General features: G+C 45.9%; 1 protein-coding gene across 3 annotated transcripts in view; it reads right to left on the bottom strand.

Moving 5' to 3' along the window:
* Window positions 1–11,146, bottom strand: part of SPIRE2 (spire type actin nucleation factor 2) — a 273,533-nt gene extending 262,387 nt beyond the window's left edge. For 2 of the 3 annotated variants that reach the window (XM_069216797.1, XM_069216795.1), the window contains exon 1: window positions 10,648–10,977. In XM_069216797.1, the coding sequence (XP_069072898.1) occupies window positions 10,648–10,888 (241 nt within the window). In that variant the 5' untranslated portion in view covers window positions 10,889–10,977. Of the gene's footprint in view, window positions 1–10,647 lie in introns of all 3 variants that reach the window. The other variant, XM_069216794.1, reaches the window with a different exon arrangement.
* Between the last annotated feature and the right edge of the window lie 11,283 nt (window positions 11,147–22,429).

Below are 22,429 nucleotides of genomic sequence, written 5' to 3'. Positions count from 1 at the left end.
AATCTGGAAATTCATACCCTTGGTAGAAAACAGCTTAATTAGCAGGTCATTTGTGCAACTAGGTTCTGCCTACTTCCTCCACAGAATTCATTTCAGTGGGCAGATACACATCAAACTACAGACGAGGAAAGAACTTCCTTTTGTCTTGTTGAAATATAAGAACTAAAGGCAGGTTCTATTCAAGACTACAGTCCACGCGTCCCTGGAAGAGACGATCAACAAAATTGCTGGGATCTACATCGGAGGGTTAAAGTGAAGAGTATTTGTTAGCAGATCGCCGTATTGCCTTACCTCCTGACACAAAAAAGAGCTGAAAGGATGTATTATCACAACAATGTGAGCCAAGGGGGAAGTGTTGTATAAAAAAAACATGACACCAAATGATTGAATGAAAAAGATAGTTGATGAAGCAAAAATGTCCAAGAAATAAGTTCAAGCTGGAGTATGTTTTCGAGTGTGTGTGGTAAAAGATACACGCAATCAACTCAGAAAAGCACTCATGATTGGGAGTCCTACGGGTTCACCAATCCATGAACCAATCATAAATGAAGAAGACCTCTCTGCAATGCAAGATGCACCACAGCTCATACAAGAAGACTCCAGGGCAAGTTTAGACCCAGCAGTCCTTATTCTGAAGTGTCTGGAATACTGTCAGGGTATTACAGACACTTCAAAATAATGTCAGCGAGGACAGAATTTAGGATACCGTGGGGATCAGTAATTCAGCTAAGTGGGAATACCGCAGTATTTTGTTTTTGACTCGGACTGTCCTTGAGAAAATACTGAGGAATCAGTGTTTCCTTAGATGTGGATAAAACTATCTGAAGTCCTTGGGTCCTAAAAACCTACATCTCACCAGACATTTCACCAGACCTCTTGTGTAGTACATTGTCGCCCTCCTAGCTCTTGGCCAACGCTGGGAGACCCACTGGAGGTATTCTCATCATCATCTCATTCAGCCACCTGCCAGTACCTAGGGACCGAGTTTGTCTAGAACAGAGGTCTTCACTCTGTGGGGCGTGACCCCCAGGGGGGCCTTATAGGCCTGGGCATGGGGTGCACGTATTCCCCAAGCCTCACTTCGATCATTAAAATGCTTCAGCTGAATTTTGATTCAGTGAGTCCTTCGTGCCAGGGCGCCTGCTTCCTGAATGAAATGCAAATGGGTGCCGTGAACCGATCTACAAATGTAAAGGGTAATCTGCAACTGTAAAAGATGCTTGAGAGCCGGTTCTGGTTTTAATTGATCGAATCACTCAAAGCTTTGTGATGACAAACATTTTTTTTTTGAGTGGTAGTGCAAAGAGTTAACAACTGCGCTGTGAAGTGCGTGCTTTTAATTGTAATTGTATTTACATGGAGCTTACTTCACCTGGAGCTGTTGAAGGGACAGCTATTAAAAAATGGTATTGCTTATGCACTGGTATTACTTAAATCTACCTTTTGGAAGCACTGTTTAATATTAAACCGTTTTGTAGTGGCCTATCTTATACTGTGTGTAATGCAAATATAAAATAATTCCTTCAATATTCACAGTGCTTTCTGTCATAGGCTGTGACCTTGTGGCACTAAAAATACATGTCACTATTCTCCACTGAACCAACCAAGATTTAATCCTGCTGCTGTCCGGTTACACACAGACCTCTGCAGTACATTAGCTAACAGAGGTTTTATAATGCCCTATATTGCATTTCCCACTGAGTAACAACTTTATTTTATTTATTTTTCATTTAAGCTGGCTGTTATTTTATACGTAGCTACCTGACAGTGAAAGGCCTAAAAAAAACATACAGAATATTTTGGGGCTTATTTATGAGAGGTTTGCGCTGCCGGAGCATCACTTTTTTTTTTGACGCTCCGGTAGCACACGCCTCTCAATCATACCTATGATGTGACGCAAAGCCAGCCTTCGTGGCTTTGCATGGCCTCATTGATGTGGAGGAGGGCAAATCAGCGCAAGCTGCTGCGCTATCTTACTCTGCATCAAGAAGGCGTTCCATTCCTGTTGTGGGTGTTCCCACGCAACACCCATGGATTTTGATGCTTTGACGCCGTTTCTAAGAGCAGGTAAATAACAGATGATACAATTACCCAATATATGGTTCTCAATTTACCTACCTTGGAAAGATAGGTACCGCTGAATCTGCCTTGCTGGCATTCAAACTCATGATCTTAATAACACCACATTTATCAGCAGCGAGCGTTCAGCTCCGTTAGCCATCCCGCCCGCACAGGATGTTTCATTTTCAAAGACACAAATAGTAAGCAGATGTAGAAAGGTACCATAACAGGTGGTTAGTCATCAATATTTTTGGGAATGGCAGGTCTTTCGCAGATACAATGCTAAGTTCTTTAAGTGAGGGGCTGTTCTGTTCTAGATCAGTTCATCACTGTGTTGGAGTTAATGATCTGGCAGTGGAAGCATTCTAGCTGTCCCTACATTACTGTAAGCCATACACAACGCTGTGTTATCCAGAGGTCTGTAGAATTGCTGCAAGCAAGCAGAGGTTTGCGGCGCACACAAGCATTCTGTCTACCTATGCTGACCACTGGCCACTGTCTACAATCAGTGTGCACCCTTTAATGCTATACTTAATCTGAAATGCATCAGGGGAGCCTTGGAGATAGAAAGAAAAGGAGGGTGCAGAATGGGCAGTACTTCTGGGTGCCTCCATGTAATAGTAGGTAAATGGAGGGTTTACCATTTACAATGGTGTACAAAAAAGTAAGATAATGTTAACACTTCTTGGGTGAAATATAGGCAGATACAAAGGCCATACGGAAACCAAGGCGCACTGCAACGTTACACATGAAATGCCAACAATAATATTTCACACTCCTACAGCAATATACCACCAGGGATCTGGGATGTGCTTGAGGTGTCTGTGCCCAGACCATGCCAAGTTGTTGTTCACTTCTCTTATGCTTCAATTTTTAACACGTTTTATTTTATAACGGTACTATCTTTAAAAACACCCCACCCGAGGGTGTAAGCACAATTATTACGAGCAAAGACAGGGTACATTTACACTGGTTAGAGGGAGCATTGTTTTTAGAAACATAAGAAATAACCTGTCTAAAACCAACTGTGATATTCATTCATCAGCGTTATTTATAGATCTCGGGCCGAACTATGAAGGGCAAGGGAGCGCTGTGCCTAGCAGTACCCCTTGAGAGGAGTCAGGGTGAATTGTGAATGGTCGATTAGTAGGGTCGCGCCCTGGTTGATGTGCCGTAGGGCAAGGGCCTAGACTTTGGAGCAGACATTGCTCAGAAGGAGGAAGCATTTTATTTTTGCTTAGTAAACATTCCTGTGCAAAATTGCAAAATGTTATTTTGCTAAATTTCCTGAAAAATTATGCAACATTCTCTTTACAATATTTTATGTGAAAATTGACCACGAGAACATATATCGAATTGAAAGCTCCCAAGAGATAAACTGGTTCGAGCAGGAAATGTCTCCCTCGTATGACATTTTATCCTCAAACTTGTCCCCCGTGAGACATTTCTTGCTCAAGCTAGTTCCACATATTTAAAAAATGTACTAATTTTCCCATCGGTTGTAAATAAAGCATTTTGTTGTTCAGAAACAATGCTAACAAATAAGCTTGACAAGTTCAAAACAACTAAAGATATAAAACTACATTCAAACTATTGGAAATAATAAGATTAGTTATTGCGCTTGCGTTCTTCTGAATAACGTGGCACCCCTGTCATTTTAAAGAAACAAAGTGTGACCCAAATGCAAATTGTAAACCTTGGCAGACATAGGTGTAAATGAAATATCAGGGAAAATAGTGTGTATTCTGTGTACGTGTAGAAAACTATAGTAAAGTGGACACATTTTGAAAGTTGACTAAAAAAAGACAAAACGAGACACTTTTTAAAAGTTTGCTAAAAAAAAGAAAAAAGGGAGCAAATTTTAAAAACTGACAAATTACAATAAAAAATAAACTTTTGTGAGAGTTTGTAGGGATTGTTTTCTCTCCCAGTCCATTAATTGTAGCACATCTTTTTACCACTGTAGATTACTTTGACTGTGCTTGGAATGTAACCCAAAAAAGGATGAACTTTGCGGGTCCACCAAAGGGTGCGTACCCCCAAACCTCGAACTTCTACAGTTACGTTGACCCACATGCTATGTATGCTTCGTTCTCTTCATCCCAACTAAATGTTGCATATAGGAGTGCTCCTGCTACACCCTGGTTCTTTTAATTCAATGCATATATAGTGTTACTCGCTTTATTTTTTGGCTAGCAACCAGGATCATACCTCTGACAGGACTATGTAAAGTTCACAAGGATTCAGAAAAGCGCCGTCTCCCAGCAGACTTGCGACTGATGCTTCTATCCCAACTCCCCACACGCAGACACTCCACTGCGAATCATTATTCCGACTCTGTCTTAGTGTAAATGAAGTGATGTGACACCTCGGGAGTATTGCACAATGACTGGGAAGCCCTGGAAGATCCTGAAGAATATAATGAGTGGCGCTGTTGTGATGTAGTTAGGGTTCCATGGGCTTTAATGCAAGCAAAGATAATGTGCCCCCTTCCATTGAGCAGCAAAAGACAGAACTGGAGTGCAGTGGACCCTGGCGCCTCTGCTCCTGCATTAGTGGCAGCCATGCTCACTGAGAGCTGTCTGGGATTCCCTGGACACCCAGCAGAGAGCTCTCACATACAAGTGAGCCATTTCCACCTCCCCCCGGCACAAAAGGCTGCTTTAATGACAGTGGAGTCCTTGTGTTACTGCCAGTGCCTCGGGCCCTCGTTTTGTTCCAGTGACAGAGGGGTTCTGGTGACTTGGGTCTGTGACCATCTTACTCCAATGCCAGAGACCTCAGCTGTAATGATGGAATGGCTGTGCTCCCTCCCCCAGGAACGTCTGTTGACCTCAGTTTAAATGACAGTCGGTTTCTTGTCTTCCTCTTAGTTTTAGGGGTGCCTCTCTTTTTAATGATGGGTGTTCTGCCCCCCTCCATCACCTTCCCCTGTACTTGTCTGTGGCCCTAATGACATTGATTCTGGTCTTGCAGCTAGTGTTTGTTGCCTCCGCTTTTAATTATAAGGGGGATTACCCTTCCTAATAGTTTTGGGGCCCTCCGTTTTAATGATGGGTGTTCCCTTCCCCTCACCCCAGGTACACGTCTGCTGCCCTCATTTTTAATGGCAGTGATACTGTTTTTACCGCCCGTGTTTCTGGCCCCACATTTAATGACGGGGGTAGCCTTCCTAATAGTTTTGCCCACCCCCTCCCCGTTTTATTGACAGGTGGGTGTTGGTCTGCAGGAGGTGAATGGGGTCCAGGATATTAAAAAATGTCCTGCCCTCGCTGTCAAGGGTCCATGACCTTCACTTATAATGAAGCAGGGGTTCTGACCTGCTGCCAGTGCCTGGGCCCCCCAGATTTAACGAGAGGAGCAGTAGTCCGCTCCAGAGCGTTGTGTGTTTTTTAATGAGAGTCGGGATAAAGTTTGTTGCCTTGATATGGTACTATCAGTTTTAATGGGAGTCGGCGTATGATTTGTTGCCTGTGTTTGAGGCTCTCAGTTTTAAAGACACAGAGGTTATAACCTGCTGGCTTTGCCAAGAGCCATCAGTTTTAAGAACGGGGGAATCTGGCCAGCTACCAAGATATGACGGAAGGACTGTAGTATTCAGCCGGGTCAGAGTCTTGGAGCTCCTTACCGTGGGTTTAAAGCGTGTTGCCTGTGACTGTGGCTCTCGGTTTTAAGGACAGAGGGGCTCTGGCCTGCTGCCTGTGCCAGGAACCGCCAGTTCTAGCCTGCTGTCTGCGCCAGGAGCCATCTGTTCCGTCCTGTTATCTGTGCCAGGTGCCGTCTTTTATGTTCTGCTGTCTGTGCCAGGAGCTGTCAGTTCTGGCCTCTTGCTTGTGCCAGGAGCCGTCTGTTATGTTCTGCTGTCTGTGCCAGGAGCTGTCAGTTCTGGCCTGTTGCCTGTTCCACGAGCATTCAGTTATGTCCTGTTGCCTGTGCCAGGAGCTGTCAATTCTGGCCTGTTGACTGTGCCAGGAGCAGTCAGTTATGTCCTGCTGTCTGTGCCAGGAGCTGTCAGTTCTGTCCTGCCGTCTGTGCCAGGAGCAGTCAGTTATGTCCTGCCGTCTGTGCCGGGAGCCGTCTGTTATGTTCTGCTGTCTGTGCCAGGAGCTGCCAGTTCTGGCCGCTTGCCTGTTCCACGAGCAGTCAGTTATCCTGTTGCCTGTGCCAGGAGCTGTCAGTTATGTCCTGCTGTCTGTGCCAGGAGCTGTCAGTTCTGGCCCGGTGAAAGTGCAACGAACCGTCAGTTCTGTATCTGTATCCTTAAATCATCACAACCATTTATATTGACACATGGGGAATCACTGCTACATTTTTAGTGATCATAGGTATCATTTTAAAAAATAAAGGCATATATATTTTTTTAACAAAGCAGCGAGACTGAGTCATCTGTGTTTGCATAAATAAATATGTTCTCCATTTGTCAGTATAGACAGTTGTGATGGTTTAAGTATGCAGATAAAGTAAACATCGGTGTGAATCCTTGGGTTACTGGCAGTGGCTAGAAATATTCATAGACATAGTGGAGGAATCTCGTTTATGTGTTTTACTGAATACTACCCTGTCTCTTGTTGGGGTTAACAGTGACTCTTCTCAAGTTTTGAAGTTCTGGCCTGTTGTCTATGTCAGTAGCTGACAGCTCTGGCCTTCTGACTGTGCCAGGGACTGTCAGTTCTGGCCTGCTGACTGTGCCAGGATCTGTCAGTTCTGGCCTGCTGACTGTGCCAGGATCTGTCAGTTTTGGCCTGCTGACTGTGCCCGTAGCTCTCAGTTTTAGCTTGTTGCCTGTGTCAGGAGCTGTCAGTTTTGGCCGGCTGACTGTGCCAGCAGCTGTCAGTTCTGGCCTCTTGCTTGTGCCAGGAGCCGTCAGTTCTATACTGTATTCTTAAACCTTCACAACTGTCTATATTTACACATGGGGAATCACTGCTACATTTTTAGTGATCATACGTATCATTTTAAAAAATAAAGGCATATATATTTTTTTAACAAAGCAGCGTGACTGGGTCATGTGTGTTTGCATAAATAAATATGTTCTCCATTTGTCAGTATAGACAGTTGTGATGGTTTAAGTATGCAGATAAAGTAAACATCGGTGTGAATCCTTGGGTTACTGGCAGTGGCTAGAAATATTCATAGACATAGTGGAGGAACCTCGTTTATGTGTTTTACTGAATACTACCCTGTCTCTTGTTGGTGTTAACAGTGACTCTTATCAAGTTTTGAAGTTCTGGCCTGTTGTCTATGTCAGTACCTGACAGCTCTGGCCTGCTGACTGTGCCAGGATCTATCAGTTCTGGCCTGCTGACTGTGCCAGGAGCTGTCAGTTCTGACCTGTTGCCTGTGCCTGGGGTTGTCAGTTGTGGCCTTCTGACTGTGCCAGTAACTGTCAGTTTTGGCTTGTTGCCTGTGCCAGGAGCTGTCAGTTTTGGCTTGTTGCCTGCGCCAGGAGCTGTCAGTTCTGGCCTGTTGCCTGTGCCAGCAGCTGTCAGTTCTGGCTTCATGCTTGTGCCTGGAGCCGTCAGTTGTGACCTGCTGACTGTGCGGGAGCTGTCAGTTCTGGTCTGCTGCCTGTGTAATGACAGCGGGGCTATGTCCTTCGGTAGAGCCTGGGTGTACCTAGTTTTGACGCTAGTGTCTGAGGTTTTCAGTTTTCAGAAGTGAACTTGTGCTCTGATCCCAATGGTTGGAGCTCTCGGTCTCAGTTTTATGGACAGCAGCAGGCTTGGGTAGGGTATAGGATATGCCACCAGTGTCTTAGACCCTGGGAAGAAACCGTTGAGCGGGGTTCCTCGGAGAGGTGAGCCTTACTCAACTTTAGGATGTGTGTAATTTCCGTGGGTCTCTCATGTAACGCTGCTGAGTTAGTAGCAACTTTGTGCTCGTGTTAAGTGACACCTTGCAACATGCTAATACCATCCATGTATGTTTGATACGGCAATAGAACATTACGGTATATCGCAGAAACGTGGTAAATATACAGTAGGCCGAAAAAGCATGATAGGTGTGAGACGACCGAGAGATAGAGCCTAGCGACAGAACTATCGCGACAGCAGAATATATGAAGACTGTGATACTGAGTGGCCATTCTAAAAGAGTGTGCTACCGGGGTGGGCTGTGTCGATTCTGCAATAATCTAGGAAAAGTAGCGGAGGTGACGTCACACGAAGCTTTTAACTTCCGATGACATCACCAAGTTCTCCCGTCCCACTCTCAGTCCCTCAATGCTCTTCTTTTGCTGCTGAGAATCAGGAGGAAGACAAAGTACTGGGGGCACAGATAAGGGTGTTTTGTTTACTTTCTGTTCCTGCTGCGGCCTCCGTGACCCCTGGGACCCGGGGAGAAGGGACAGTGTCCGGGTTACCAAAGGACGCCCACGAGTGCTATACAGCGAGGCTGAGAAAGAGAGCGCGGAGGGCGCCTAAAGGACACGCCTGGGGAGAGCACATCACAGAGGACGAGAGAACTCCTGACAGGAAGAGGCGAAGATGCGGAGCTCCTTTCAGACATGAGAGAGGGTGGGGGCAGGGAGGACGCGCGGCCGCTTCTGCTGACCTGTCTTTTTACCCGGGTTGATGCAGCAGAGTGTAAACAATGCCCTCTACTTCCCAGCACTGCTCCCCGCAGCCCTCCCCAGCACAGTGCTCCGGAAGCCGTCGGCGTTAGACTGGACAATAGAAAGCAAACCCGAAGCGAGGCTGATTGTGCAGTCAGAGAGTGGGCGCAGGAATGCCACGTGCTAGGCTGGTAGCATGGACCGGCCCTGGTGATATACAAGAGGCTGATGGTGTGCAGTACTGATATACAAGAGGCGGGATGGCAATTTGCAGTATTGATATACAAGAGGTTGGATGGGGAATGTGCAGTGATGATACGCAAGAAGGTTGTACGCAAGCAGCTGTATGGGGAATGTGCAGTGGTTATATGCAAGCAGCTGTATGAGGAATGTGCAGTGGTTATATGCAAGCAGCTGTATGGGGAATGTGCAGTGGTTATATGCAAGCAGCTGTATGGGGAATGTGCAGTGGTTATATGCAAGCAGCTGTGTGGGGCATGTGCAGTGGTGGTAACCAGGAGGCTGGATGGGGAATGGGATAGTTAACAGAGTGGGCTGCGTGGAAAGCACGCTCACTTCCACGACTGGACAGCACCTTTCTGTTGTTGCGAGCACTATGTTGAGACTGAAAGGAAACCCTACCTCGAACAAAGAAGTAGGGTTTCCCCCGAGCTCAAACATGACAATGAAATCAATATCACTGAACTGCACCTGAGTGCACGGCACTTCGGGCGAGACTTGTGGCATACTTGAGACTTGTGCGCTGTGGTGAGTGTGGCCCTTGTACCCAGAGATGTGTCACACATGAAGGCAGTCATGTGTGGGCCAAAGATTCACCATTTTCTAAAGATGCCGCGCTGCTTCACACCGCCCTGTCCCTGTAGAAATCCCACCATCCACAAACAGCAGGCAGCTCTGCCAGTGCCCCTCAGCGATAGCCTGCAACAAGCCCAGCTGTGCCAGGCCGACACCCATCTGTGCCAGTGACCACGGTCTTTGCCTACAGCGCCCCTGCTGTTCCAGCTCTGACTCCAAGCACAGCTTCAGAGTACATCAGCGCTGTCCGCAGCATACCCTGCCATTCAATTGCAGGGATGTCTTGGCTCATAAAATGCACCTCAGCCCTGTCTTGCAGCATCCCTGCTGTGGTAGCACTGAACTCTAAGCACTGCCCTCCTAGTGGCATCTCCAGTCCTTCTTGCACTATGCGCCAACGTTTCGATGCTGGAGCCCACGAGCAGCTCTGCCAGTGCACCTCACTCCTGCCCCTTAGCACCGATGTTCCAGGAGTGAGACCATACAGCCATGCCAATGCAGCCACCCCCTCGACAGCCCCGGAGAGAAGCCCACATGCAGCTCGTCCAGTGAGATTCGCGCACGAACGAAGGAGTGAATAAATGTACTTATCGAGCACGCATGCACCCAGCGACTTCTTGGCGCGAAAAGCATGAATTGCAGCACCACCTGCGAATCCAGGTTCCATGAACTGAGACCCAGTCGTTTTAACAAACCCCTTTAACTATCGATTTCGCTTCCAGCCGCAAAGCCTCTGAGCCGTCTCCATGAGGATACTTCACATCCGTCTTACCCACTAAGCCCCTTGCTTTAAATGTGCCCTTGCCTCTAGGCACGCCCTCTGCACCCCCACTGCGTGTTTAACTACCACATTCCTCTGAACTCCCTCCCGAGGCCGTCACAGCACCCACTTTACCTCACAGAGTCATCTCTTAGGCACTTGCTGCCCCTCACCGGGCTACAACCATCGGACCCCTCATAGCGACAGACGCATCCACCCGTGCCCCGAATATTTTTTAAAATAAAATCCCACCCAGTCCTTCGAATTCATGCTTTGTAATACGGTTCCAAGACGCACGCACAAAGCTTGCGGCAGTGGCATCGAATAGTGGGTTTCCTTTAGTTACCCCAGCCCTGGTACCCACTACACCCCCAAAAAAAGCCCTCCAGGAGCCACAAATCACAGTGACATTGCCACCCCCACCACCACCAGCACTCTCTCTCCCGAAGACACTCACCCCTCACAGTGACCGCGCCATCCCGGTGCAGGATGAGGGCGGAGGGCCCCAGGAGGCGGCCGGCCGGAGCCCCCCCTGGCCCCTGCAGCCCCCGGCAGCTCTGGAAGGTGAGGGCCCAGGCCTGCTCCTCGTTCACCGGCTGCTCGTAGCACTTCAGCACCTGCTCCAGGGACAGCTCCTCGGGCTCTGGTGGGAGCCCCGCCGGGGGGGCGCCGAGCTCTCTGCCACCGGCCTGGGCCATGGCCGCCCATCACGGGCCGCCCCAGGTCCCCGCCGGGCACCTGCGCTCCATCCACGGGCTCCGGGCAGGGCTCCACCCGCGCAGGGCCGCCGGACTGTGCAAGGGCTGCGGAGGCCTGTCAGAGCCGGGGGGCGGGAGCGGAGGATGGACAGGAGGGAGGGCAGAGGGACAGAATGAAGGGAGGGACAGGTGTAGAGAGAGGAGGAGGGTGAGCCAGAGAAGGCGCAGCTAGAACGGGCACAGAGAGGGAGGGAGGGTGGGGAGAGCGTGGAAATAAAGGACAAGGAAGGAGGCTGGACATGAGAGTGGGGAGTGAGAGAAGGAGGGGGGAGGATACGCAAAGAACGAAGGGAGAGACAGGTACACCGAGGGAATGAGGGGAAGATGAGGGACCTGGGGGGGCCAGGGGGGGTGGGGGGAGGGGGACGGACAGTAGGGCAAGGCAGGCGACGCGAAGGGAAGGAGGGAGGGGGACACGGGCAATACTGAAGCCAAGGGCTAGAGCACACGAGGGGACGCAGAGCGGGAACGACAGTGACACATTTGAGGCAAAATACCCCGAGGCAGTATCTCGGGAGCCGAGGGTGTTAGCGGGATGGGTGGGAGGGCAGCACTGGGGTAGGAGGGGCTAGCGGTACTGTTAGAGGCGGAGTAGCATTTTATGAGAACACGCATCAATAAGTATGTTATGGGTTTTCTGTTTTTTACAACTGAACTCATGCTGTGTAAAGCTTTACTAAGTTTCTCTGCTTGGAGGGAGCCTTCTTACAGGGCCCGGACTCTGTGACCTGTTAGCCCACACCCTTGATGCCACTGATAATGGAACGTGCGTTTTATTCGTTATACAATCATCCTCCCCCCGCAGGTGTACTAACCACCTTAGCTTTACACTGGGATAAGAACCGGTGACCACAGTGTCGCGCTCTGCAGTATTTGCATTCACCAGCTGAACTCTCTGACTAGAATTAATACAGCTTGTAAAAGCCACGTTACAAGCGGACCTCATTGAAAATCATTGACACACTGAAGCCCCTCATTCATTTTTAAAATATTGATTTAGATGCTGTTTTTGTTTCTTTATTTTCTCTTTATATCTCTGTCTCTCTTATCAAGCTCCGCCCTCTTTTATCTCCAGTCTTTCTTTCCCTCCGGGTATTTTTCCTGTTTTCCTGCTCATGCATTTATATTTTCATTCTTTCCCCTTTCTCTCTGCTGCTGATTTTCTTGCCTGTTCTTGTAGTTTTGCATTCCTCTTCTTTCATCTGTTTCTTCCAACTTGTTGTTGTACTTTTGTTGTATTGAGGATTTTGGTATTATTCTTTGAGGAATTGTAAATGTTAATCTGCCATGATGTCTATATGTTTGTACTCGAATCTTTGTCCGTGTTCTGTTGCCATGGTCGTGCGGCTTTCTCAGACATTCTCAGCTGGGAGTTGGGCGAGATTGCAGCACTGACCATAGGCTTGTTAAATGCTCTTATTGGGCCTGAATTTATTGAAATAAATATTCTACTTTCATCTCATCACTGGCGCCATCTGATTCTTCGTATTTAAAGAAGACACTACAACATTCTCATGTTTTCAGGTCTGGCCTGACAACGCTATCCATGCCTTATGTGAGAAACGATAAAAGGGCTTGAAAAAGCAGCACTGGGAAGAGGTGTGTAGTGTGTTCTTATTCTTAGTTAGAATGCTCTTAGATTCTGACCTAAGGAGATTCCACGTTCTAGTACGTGTAGCCTCCTTGTGTCAGTTGAGCCTGAGCTTCTCCCTGCAACGGACCTGTTCCCTTGTACTCCTTCACTCAATAAAGTGTATATTTTTCTACCTGGTCTTGAGTACGGCATCACTTCAATCTGGCGACGAAAGTGGTTACCGGCGAACATCCATTAGATTGCTCATTTCGGCTTAATCGGTGAACATTCATTGGATTGCTTATTTCGGCTTGCTGATTTTGAGGTGCTGATCTTGAACCGAACTTCGAGGGATATTTCCATCTTCGTGGTCAGTGAAGGAAAGATTTTTTATTTTTTTATTTTGTGGAACTCTACCGCGTGCGCAACCACTGACCGTTGCTGTGCACGTGATCTTTGGAACTACCATAAGTGTTTGAACGGAGTGCGCTTACACGTCTTTCAAAGAATTATCGGCGGTGCCACGAGCGTCTCCCAGCGTCTCCTAGGGAACCTGACGCCAACCCGCTTCAAGGCGTTTCCCTGGAAACTGAGACGCAGTGACGGCACTCGTGACAGGGCGCCTGCGCACACAGTTCCAGAACAGCTGCGAGCGTCTCCTTGGCAACAGAGCACGTTGACGCATCTTCTGGGAGACAGACGCTTCTTCCGTGAGCGTCTCCTAGGAGGCGGAGACGCTAATTTCCCCAACGCGTCTCCAAGTAACAGAGACGCGATCAGACGCCGCTTCAGCGACAGTGACGCGTGTACTATCAAAATAACACGCGTCACCCTACGTACTGCTACCACATCATTTCATCTGAAATTTGCACAGTATTCTACACGCTGGTGTTCTGGACACGATAAAAAAAAAAAAGGAGTAAGGAAAAGCACGGCAAATCATTTTATTTTATCACCTTACTTTGAAGGGTTATATAACAAATTAAGAACAGGTCCAGAAAGGGGGAGTATTGAAGAAGTCTTCAAGTTAAGTTACCTTGTTTATTTGATTTTGCCTCTGATATGGCGCAGGCCAATTTTACCATCGTTCCTCCGCAAGTATTCTGGGCAATGGGTAACTCACCACCCATCAAGTGATTGGAGTGGAAGGACTATTTCTTAAATTATCTAGGCGCTTGATGTAGACAACAAGATGTCTGCTGAACAGAAAAAAAGGATTTTGTTACATTCCTTGGGTCCTATGGGTTTAAAAACTTATAATAAGATGTCCAAAAACCCTGTAAGCGGTGATATTTGCGCCTTTAATGCCGCAATGCTAAATCTCGACAAATACTTTGCACCAAAAGTATGTGTTGGAATTGTCCGATATAAATTTTCCAGAGAAAACAAGAGAAAGGTGAGCTGGTGGATGACTACATTGCAGACTTAAAGAAACTGGCTCTTGACTGTAAATTTGGGGCAATTCATGATGAACTTATTAGAGATCAAGTGGTCATGCATTGTAATAATCAATCTATTCAGGAAAGGCTATGGATAAATGGCGACTCTCCATTGGATGAAATTTTGGCCATAGTACGGAAGGCTGAAATTTCTGAAAGATGCTTCTCAGAACTGAAATCTACTAAAAAAAATGAGGATGGCATTTATAAAGTGACAAATCGCAAAACTGAGGAGGGCTTACAGAGTGGAGAAAATGAAAGAAGATGCTACAGGTGTGATAGCAAGGACCACCTGGCATATTCCAAATCGTGCCCGGCTTTAAAATTGAGATGCAGCAAATGCGGAGTTGTGGGCCATTTTGCAAAAGTTTGCAAAAATAAAAAGAAAACAGTCAAATGTATATATGAAGGTGAAAATGTTGTTAAATGTGATATGGAGGAAAAAACAATAGAGCCCAGAGGAACTGATGAGGATAAGAATTTCATTCTTAATATAACGGAGGTAAACACCAAAGGAAAACCCATATGTGACATTAAAATTGGAGGAGTACCCATTACAATGTATGCAGACTCAGGCTCACCTTTCACAATTGTGAATGAGGATGTATGGAACAAATCTTTCCGGGAAAAAAGAGGCAAACAACTAGCCCCACCGAATATTCAGCCAGAAAGTTACACCGGAGAAAAGATTGATCTGTTAGGGTTTAGATGGCTGGTATTTACATTCAAAAACAGGAACGCCAGAGGAAAACTATATGTGGCTAAAAGAGGGCCATCTGTTCTGGGTTGGAAGGATCAAGGACAGTTGCAGATGATCCTGGACCCAAATGGCAAAGAAAAAGTATTGATACTGAATGATAAACATTAATTGGCGTCCAATATACAAACAAGATTTCCAAGAATTTTTAGTAAAGGTTTGGGGAAACTGACTGGGTTTGAGCACAAAATTATATTAAAGAAGGAAGCTGTACCCAAAATTCATAAAGTCAGAACTGTGCCGATCATGATTAGAGAAGAAGTTTCAAAAGAACTATACAAATTGGTATTAATGGATGTAATAGAACCAATCGAAAGTTCAGAATGGATTTCGCCTGTAGTTATAGCTCAGCGCAGCAATGGGAAAATCCGTTTATGTGTAAACTTAAGATGCTTGAATAACAATATTCTGATTGATCGGTTTCCCCTACCTAAGATTACGGAAATGGTTTCTAGTCTTGAGGGAGCATGCTGGTTTTCCACTATCGACCTGTCGTCTGCTTATCATCAGGTTCCCTTATCTGAGGATTCTAAAAGACTAACGGCCTTCATCACACCTTTTGAATGCTTTCAATACAAGAGGATGCCTTTCGGTCTTGCGTCCTCTGCAGCAGTTTTTCAACGACTAATGCACAAACTGTTTGGAAAATTCAAGGGGGTTATGTGCTTCCAGGATGATATATTGATTTTTGGAAAAGATAAGAGTGTGCATGATGAGCGGTTGGAACATGTGTTGGAAGTGTTGGGGGATAAAGGGTTAACGGTGGAACTAAGTAAGTGTAAATTTGCGAAAAAAAGTGTGGAGTATTTGGGACATGAGATAAGTGGTGATGGTGTTAAACCAAAGGCATCTTTGGTGAATGCTATTGTGGGTGCGTCACCTCCAATGACTAAAGAAGAGGTAAGATCATTTTTGAGCATGGCGGAGTTTTGTGCCAAATTCATTCCGAACTTTGCCAGCAAGGTGTACAACTTAAGGTCCTTAAAATTCTCTATTTACGTGGACTGAAGCATGTAATCAAGAGTTTGAGAGCGTAAAAAAAGACTTGAGCAAGGTAGTATGTTTAGAAAGTTTTGACCCCAGGTTAGATACCTTTGTTACCACGGATGCAAGTAACAAAGGCCTAGGGGCTGTTTTGTCTCAGAAGGATAGGAATGGAAAGGAAAGGATTATACTATTCGCTTCCAGGTCAATGTCCTCATCTGAGGAGAAATACTCAGTTATTGAGAAAGAAGCCTTAGCATGTGCTTGGGCTCTGGAGCACTTCCGAGCATTTGTGTGGGGCAAGGACATCACTAGTCGGTGCGACCACAAACCTTTAATTAAATTACTTACATGTGAAGGTAGTGTACTAGGTTCGGCAAGGATCTCAAGGCTATCCATGCGCTTAAAGGATTACACATATCATATTGTGTATGTCTCTGGTAAGAATAATGTAATGGCGGATTGTCTATCCAGATTACCTAATCTGCTGGAAGAGTGTTGATGATCCGTGGTATGAGTGGAGTGTTGCTCTCGTACAGGATTCTGGTAGCCCTGCACTTAGTAAAGAATGTTGGAGGAAAGAAATGGAGGAGGACACCAATTTACAGTCTATCTTGAAATATGTTTTAGAAGGGTGGCCTAAAAAGGATCAGCTGTGTGAACAATGTAAAAGCTTTTGGGAGGTTAGGAACGAACTTTCTGTTGTGAGAAATGTTATTTGGAGGGGTGATAGAATTATTCCCCCATCCGGGATAAGAGAAGCAATTTTAGAATTGTGTCACGAGGGCCATTTTGGCATTGTTAGAACTAAATCGGTGGTTAAAGAGTTGTTTTGGTGGCGAGGGGTAGACAAACCAGTGGAAAGATTTGTCAGAACCTGTCATGTGTGTTCTTTCGCTGACAAGAGTTTATGTACACTAAGACCACCTATGCAGCAAACATTCATTCCCAAGCAACCATGGGAATATGTCACTGTAGATCTCCTAGGGCCGGTGGGTAACTCTCAAGAATTTGTGGTAGTTATTGATTTGTTTTCTAAGTGGCCTGAAATTGGTATATTGGAGAGGGCAGATACCATCAGTGTGTTGGAGTTTTTGGATAAGGTTTTTCTTTCTGAAGGCATCCCTTCTAAGTTACTGAGTGATAATGGTGTACAATTTATGTCGGAATGAGCTAAGAAGTATTTTGGGAGAGTGGGAGTTGAGCACAAAACCACTTCTTTGTACAATCCTAGTGGCAATGGTGCAGTAGAAAGGTTCAATAGAGTTATCAAGGGTGTTATTCAATGTGCTATGGATGGTGGTGAGGATTGGCACATTGCTATCTTTAAGGCATTGTGGGCATATAGGATTACTGAGAATGCGACAACAGGACTTAGCCCTTTCGTTATTATGAGGGGAAGAAGTGCGAGAAGCAAACATAACCCAGCTTGGTTGGTAAAGACTGGTATCCAACACTGATCTATGGAGAAGGTAAGGGACAGTTTGGATAAGTCACTAGAGAAGTCGAAGTCTTATTATGACAAACTCCATCACGTCAAGTCAGTGGTAATTAACGTAGGAGATTGGGATAGGGTTAAAAAACCTTATAAGGTAAGGAAAGGTGAGAGCCAGTATTTTAATCCTGAACGAGTTATGGAGGTTTTGCATAATGCCGTCAAACTTAGTGATGGTAGAGTGTGGACTCTTAAGCGAATAGTACTACTTAAAGATGGACAGGAATCTAGTTGTAGTGAAGACCACATTAACGGTAAGAGGTATGAGAAGGGAAGGACGGAATGGTTAGAGGATGAAGTTATGATTCACAATGCGTCAAGTATGGATGCGTCTCCGTATATGCTGGATGGTCATGCTTTGAGTGAAGAGGAGAATGCGGTGAGTGGCTCTGGAGGTGACTTCGGAAGTGGTGGTTTGAGTGTATTTGATCGGGTGCAGCAGAGTGACTCTGGAAGTGGTGGTTCGTGTGAATCTGTTCAGGTGAAGGAAGGAAAAAGGAAAGTGACACCTCCTGGGTGGTTAAAGGATTATGTGTTAGGACACATAGCTATTTCTTCCAATTCACATGGGGAGTTCCATGTTCCACGTTCATAATTATTTTTTTTCTTGAATTTTAATTTTATTTTTATTATTTTTTTTAATTTATTGTTTGAGGGGTAAAGAGGGGGGATATGTAGTGTGTTCTTATTCTTAGTTAGAATGCTCTTAGATGCTGACCTAAGGAGATTCCACGTTCTAGTACGTGTAGCCTCCTTGTGTCAGTTGAGCCTGAGCTTCTCCCTGCAACGGACCTGTTCCCTTGCACTCCTTCACTCAATAAAGTGTATATTCTTCTACCTGGTCTTGAGTGCGGCATCACTTCAAGGTGCTAGCTCTATCTACGTCGATCTTCTTCCTTACTGGATTTGATTGGGTAAAAGTTGTGTTCTGCTGAAAAAGTCTTTGTATTGCACATGCCCAGTACCATAGGCATGAGGCGTTTATGGTGATAAATCAGTGATCAAGGTTGTAGGCCTGATTGCTTCTTTCGGAAACACTATAGTAGATGCCATTGCCTGATGTTAATCATTAAACACTCTGACAAAGGAAGTAGGCCTTAATTATTTATTGTGAAAAGCATATTTTAAACCCAATAGTTTTTATGGATCGATTGTTAATGCACTGTTCTGTAGAAAAGTATTTCCTAACATGGATTCCCACAGATTACCTTAGTGGCAATGCTTTTGCTTATTTGTTTGGAATTCGTTGGTGTTTAAGCCTGGCCTGACAGCGCATCTGTCTTCGAAGACATATGATCACCAGAAAGAGAACTCTAAAGAAGTAGTACTGAAAGAAGACCTCCAAAATGTTTACCTTATTCTCTATAAGATTCTGCTTGAAAAATAGTTGTGTTTATTCCACCTAAGAAGTAGTTCCATTTGCTCACAACTGATACAGACATTGTTAATGCCTGTATCAGGCCAAACAAAGCAGCAAGAGTCTTACATGTTGTAAACGTCTTCAATACAGTAGGAAGGAGGTTCACATTGTGAACCCTCCGACCAATATTACAGCAATCAGTTTTATATTGAACTGCTTGTCAAAAACCATAGAAAGGGGCTTCATGTTGCAAACTCGCTGACGAATACAATAGCAGGGTGTTTTACATGTGAACTAATTGCCAAGCAGCAGAGGCATTACATTGTCCACCCTCTGACAAATGCAATAGGAATGGGTTTTACATTGTGAACACCATGACAAGCACCATAAAAAGAGGCTTCATATTTTGAACTATTTGACAAACACAAAAGGAGTTACCAACATGTATACCTTTTTAGGTCCACCCCCATAAATGCTTGGTGTTACCAGATGGAGAGTTAATGTTCATGTCAATGTATAGGGTCTGCCTAAATTGTTTGAAAGGTCTATCCAGGCAGAAACAACATGGTTATGTTTATTTTCAGTTTAAAGCCACTAGGCCTGCTTTATTAATTATGATGTATTGACAAAGGCAGTAGGTGGCTCATTGTACATAGTGAATGACATGACAAAGCATGTAGATATAACATTTTTTTGATTATGAAAAGCGTCATATTTTCCAGTAGATCCATATTGGACCATTTCTAGTTTTCTATGATTACTGCCTACTGGTGGGCAAAGTGTCACATGGCTAGCGGGATCAGACTACATTTACAGGGGTAGTTGCCCCCTATGATATTTCTATAGCCTAAGTTATTTATTCCTCAGTTAAACTGCAAGGCTCCTAAAGGAGTGGTTCCACTGCATAATTCCACATGAAAACGAACAAATATTTGTTGTTTTGAGTCCAGTATTTAGTTGTGTGAGCATTAAATCACTTTTCCTTTTTAAAAAATAAACATGGAATGGACACTGATTTATTGTGTATTACTTCTGTGTGCTGCTCTGTACCGAGTTTCTAGCCCAGAGCAGCCATACAGATTGGTATTGCCTATGCTTCTTATGTTTGTCATAATGAATATGACTTGCAGCACCGAATCCTACCAAATAATTTGCAAATATAACAAAAAGAGAGCTAGCTATGCGTTGTACAAATATTTTAGGTGATGGCACTGCTAATGTGTGCTGTTTTAGTTGATGGCACTTGTTAGAAAGTTGATCTCTAGTTGGCAGTGGTATGCACCCTGGCCAAGTTAGGTCCACAGTCCTAGTCAGGATAACTCAAATACACAACCTACATTAACCTGTGCTCACCCTCTGGTAGCTTGGCACAGAGCAGGCAGGGTTAACTTAGAAGACAATTTGTAAAATATAATGTGCAGTCATAATGAAAACACCACAAAAAGACTCCACACAAGTATATGAAAAATAGAGATTATTTATCTGAGTAGATCAAGACCAAAAATACAAAAATCTAATAAAAGTTCACTTTGAAAATATATCAAGAATAAGCACACTTTGCACAGGGCTTGTTTTAGAGCCTTTACAGTAGTTCGGAAGAGTATGTGTGTCCTTCTGCGAAAAGTTAAGCAAAGACATTTCGGGGCTGCTCAGGACTGGCCTGAGTATGGAATTCAGGTCCCAAGAGGTGTTTGGCTTTTTACTGCAGAGAGCGATGCGGAAGCTCTAAAGCCGCTCGGGCCTCCGTCAGTATCAAGGCAGGCCGGTGCTGTGGCAGGAAGCAGGGTGTGCCTGAGCACAGCTCGCCAGCCGGGGAAGTGCAAGCATGTGTAGCACATCTCCATTACCTGGCACCTGGGGCAGCTGGCTGAAAGGAAGCCGCTCCAAAGACCTGACAAAGAGGATGATGAGCTGCAACAAAGCTGCTCCAAAGTCTTGCCAAACGAGCAGTAGGCTGCAATGAAACTGCTTTTAAGTCCCGGCAAAATGGGCGGTGAGCTGCAATGAAGCCACTCCGAAGGCCTGGCAAAACAAAGCCGCTCTGAGGTCTTGGCAAAGCAGGCGGTAGGCTGCAATGAAACCACTAGAAAGTCCTGGCAAAATGGGGAGTGAGCTGCAACGAAGCCTCTTTGAGGTCTTTGATGTGCAGGAGACCTTTAGTAGAAACAGGGGCAAGTCAGCAAGCCCTTGGAGTCACTCTGGAGGCAGTTCCTGGTTCTTTATCTGCAGGGCAGAGGTCAGCAAACAGTAGGGCATCTCAGCAAAGCAGGATAGCAGTTCCTTGAAATTGTCAGGCACAGCAAAGTGGCGATCCTCCAGTGCAGCAGCCTTCACTCCAGCAGGGTTCTGTCTTAATTCCAGAAGTGTACACCTTTTTTAGGGGGCAGAGACCCCGTTCTTATACCAAAAAGTGCCTTTGATGGGGGGATGGCTTCCAAAGGTTTCTCTGAAGTGCACAGGTCCCCCTTTCAACCCAGCCCCGTTAGCTTTTCATTCCCATAATGGCTCATAGCCGGTGTAGCCAGTCGTTATGTGTGGAAACGGTCGCGGTGCCCAGTGGGAGAGCAGAAGTGATTTAGCAGCCCCTAAGGCCAGGGTAATTGCTCTTCCCTTAGGTGTGCAGAGTGGATGTTTGAGGATTGGGAAGGCCCAGTAAAACGTAACTTGGGAAACGCAGGATAGCTGTGTTATGCATGCCATCTATTGCATCAAGGATGGATTGCCAGAAAGAGGCTATCCCTGAGCATTGCCATAATATGTGAGTGAGTGTACCTCTTTGTCCACACCGGGACAAGTGCTTTCCACTGGGCCACCCGTGCGGGTGTGTAGTACATGTAGTGTGCTATTTTCAAGAACATTTCTTTGGTACTCGTGACATGTGCTGTAACCCGTGCACGGTGAAGGACATCCCGCCAATCCTGATCTGTAAAACCACGCTCGCATTCCCTCTCCCATCTACGCCTTGCTGGTGTCTCGGAAAGTGTGGGCGATGAGATCAGGAACGGGTAAATGTCAGACAGGAGCTGCTTATCTGTATCTTTAGTCAATAGCCATTACACATATCTCGAGAGAGGTCGGCTGGCATGTGGACATATCTTGGACGAGGTCACCCAGTGGTGGATGGCCACATATTGCCAATACGCAGAGGACGGTAGACCATACCCCTCCTGGATGGTGAAGAAATCCAATACTCCATTCTCATCAAAGAGATCGCCGATCCGCTTACAATTTGTGTCCTGCCAGGACAGGAAGGCGGGTTCATCAAGGGCGGGAGGAAAGTCCGGGTTGCCAATGATCGGCGTTTGCGGGGACACCGGTGTAAAAAGCCCCTTAGCAACCTGTAGCCTGTCCCAGGCGTTTAAAGTGGCCCTCAAAATCGTTTACTCCAGGAGGCCTGTATTTCCGCAGCAGCCAGGGCACCTTCCAAATATGGATCCCCGCCATCGCTTGGTCTATAAAGCACCAGTATTTCTCTGCCATTCTATCATGTAGCGCAGCTGTGCAGCTTGGTAATAACTCAGTAGATGCGGAACACCCAGCCCACCTTCAGATTGGGGTAGGTATGCCTGAGGCCTTGACATTCTGGCCCTCCTTCTGCCCATACGAAATCCCAAATAAGTGTTTGCATTTTGTCGAGGAGAGTAGGTGGGGGCTGCAAAGGCAGTGTTTGCATGAGGTAGAGTATCTTGGGCAGGAGTGTCATTTTTACAGCTGCAAGCCGTCCCAGCCAGGAGAGGCCGTGTGACTTCCATTTGGCCGTAGTCGGAGCTGGCAGTGTCAAGGATCTGGTTATAGTTACTGTCTATTGTAGCTGCTATTGTGGGGAGGATTCGAAGGCCCAGATACACGATCCCCTGTGCAGTCCACGGGACA

This window comes from Pleurodeles waltl, chromosome 12, assembly GCF_031143425.1.
Source record: "Pleurodeles waltl isolate 20211129_DDA chromosome 12, aPleWal1.hap1.20221129, whole genome shotgun sequence".
In the NCBI taxonomy this organism is placed as follows: domain Eukaryota; kingdom Metazoa; phylum Chordata; class Amphibia; order Caudata; family Salamandridae; genus Pleurodeles; species Pleurodeles waltl.
Note: the sequence above shows the minus strand (reverse complement) of the source record. Positions and strands in the feature narration are given on the sequence as shown.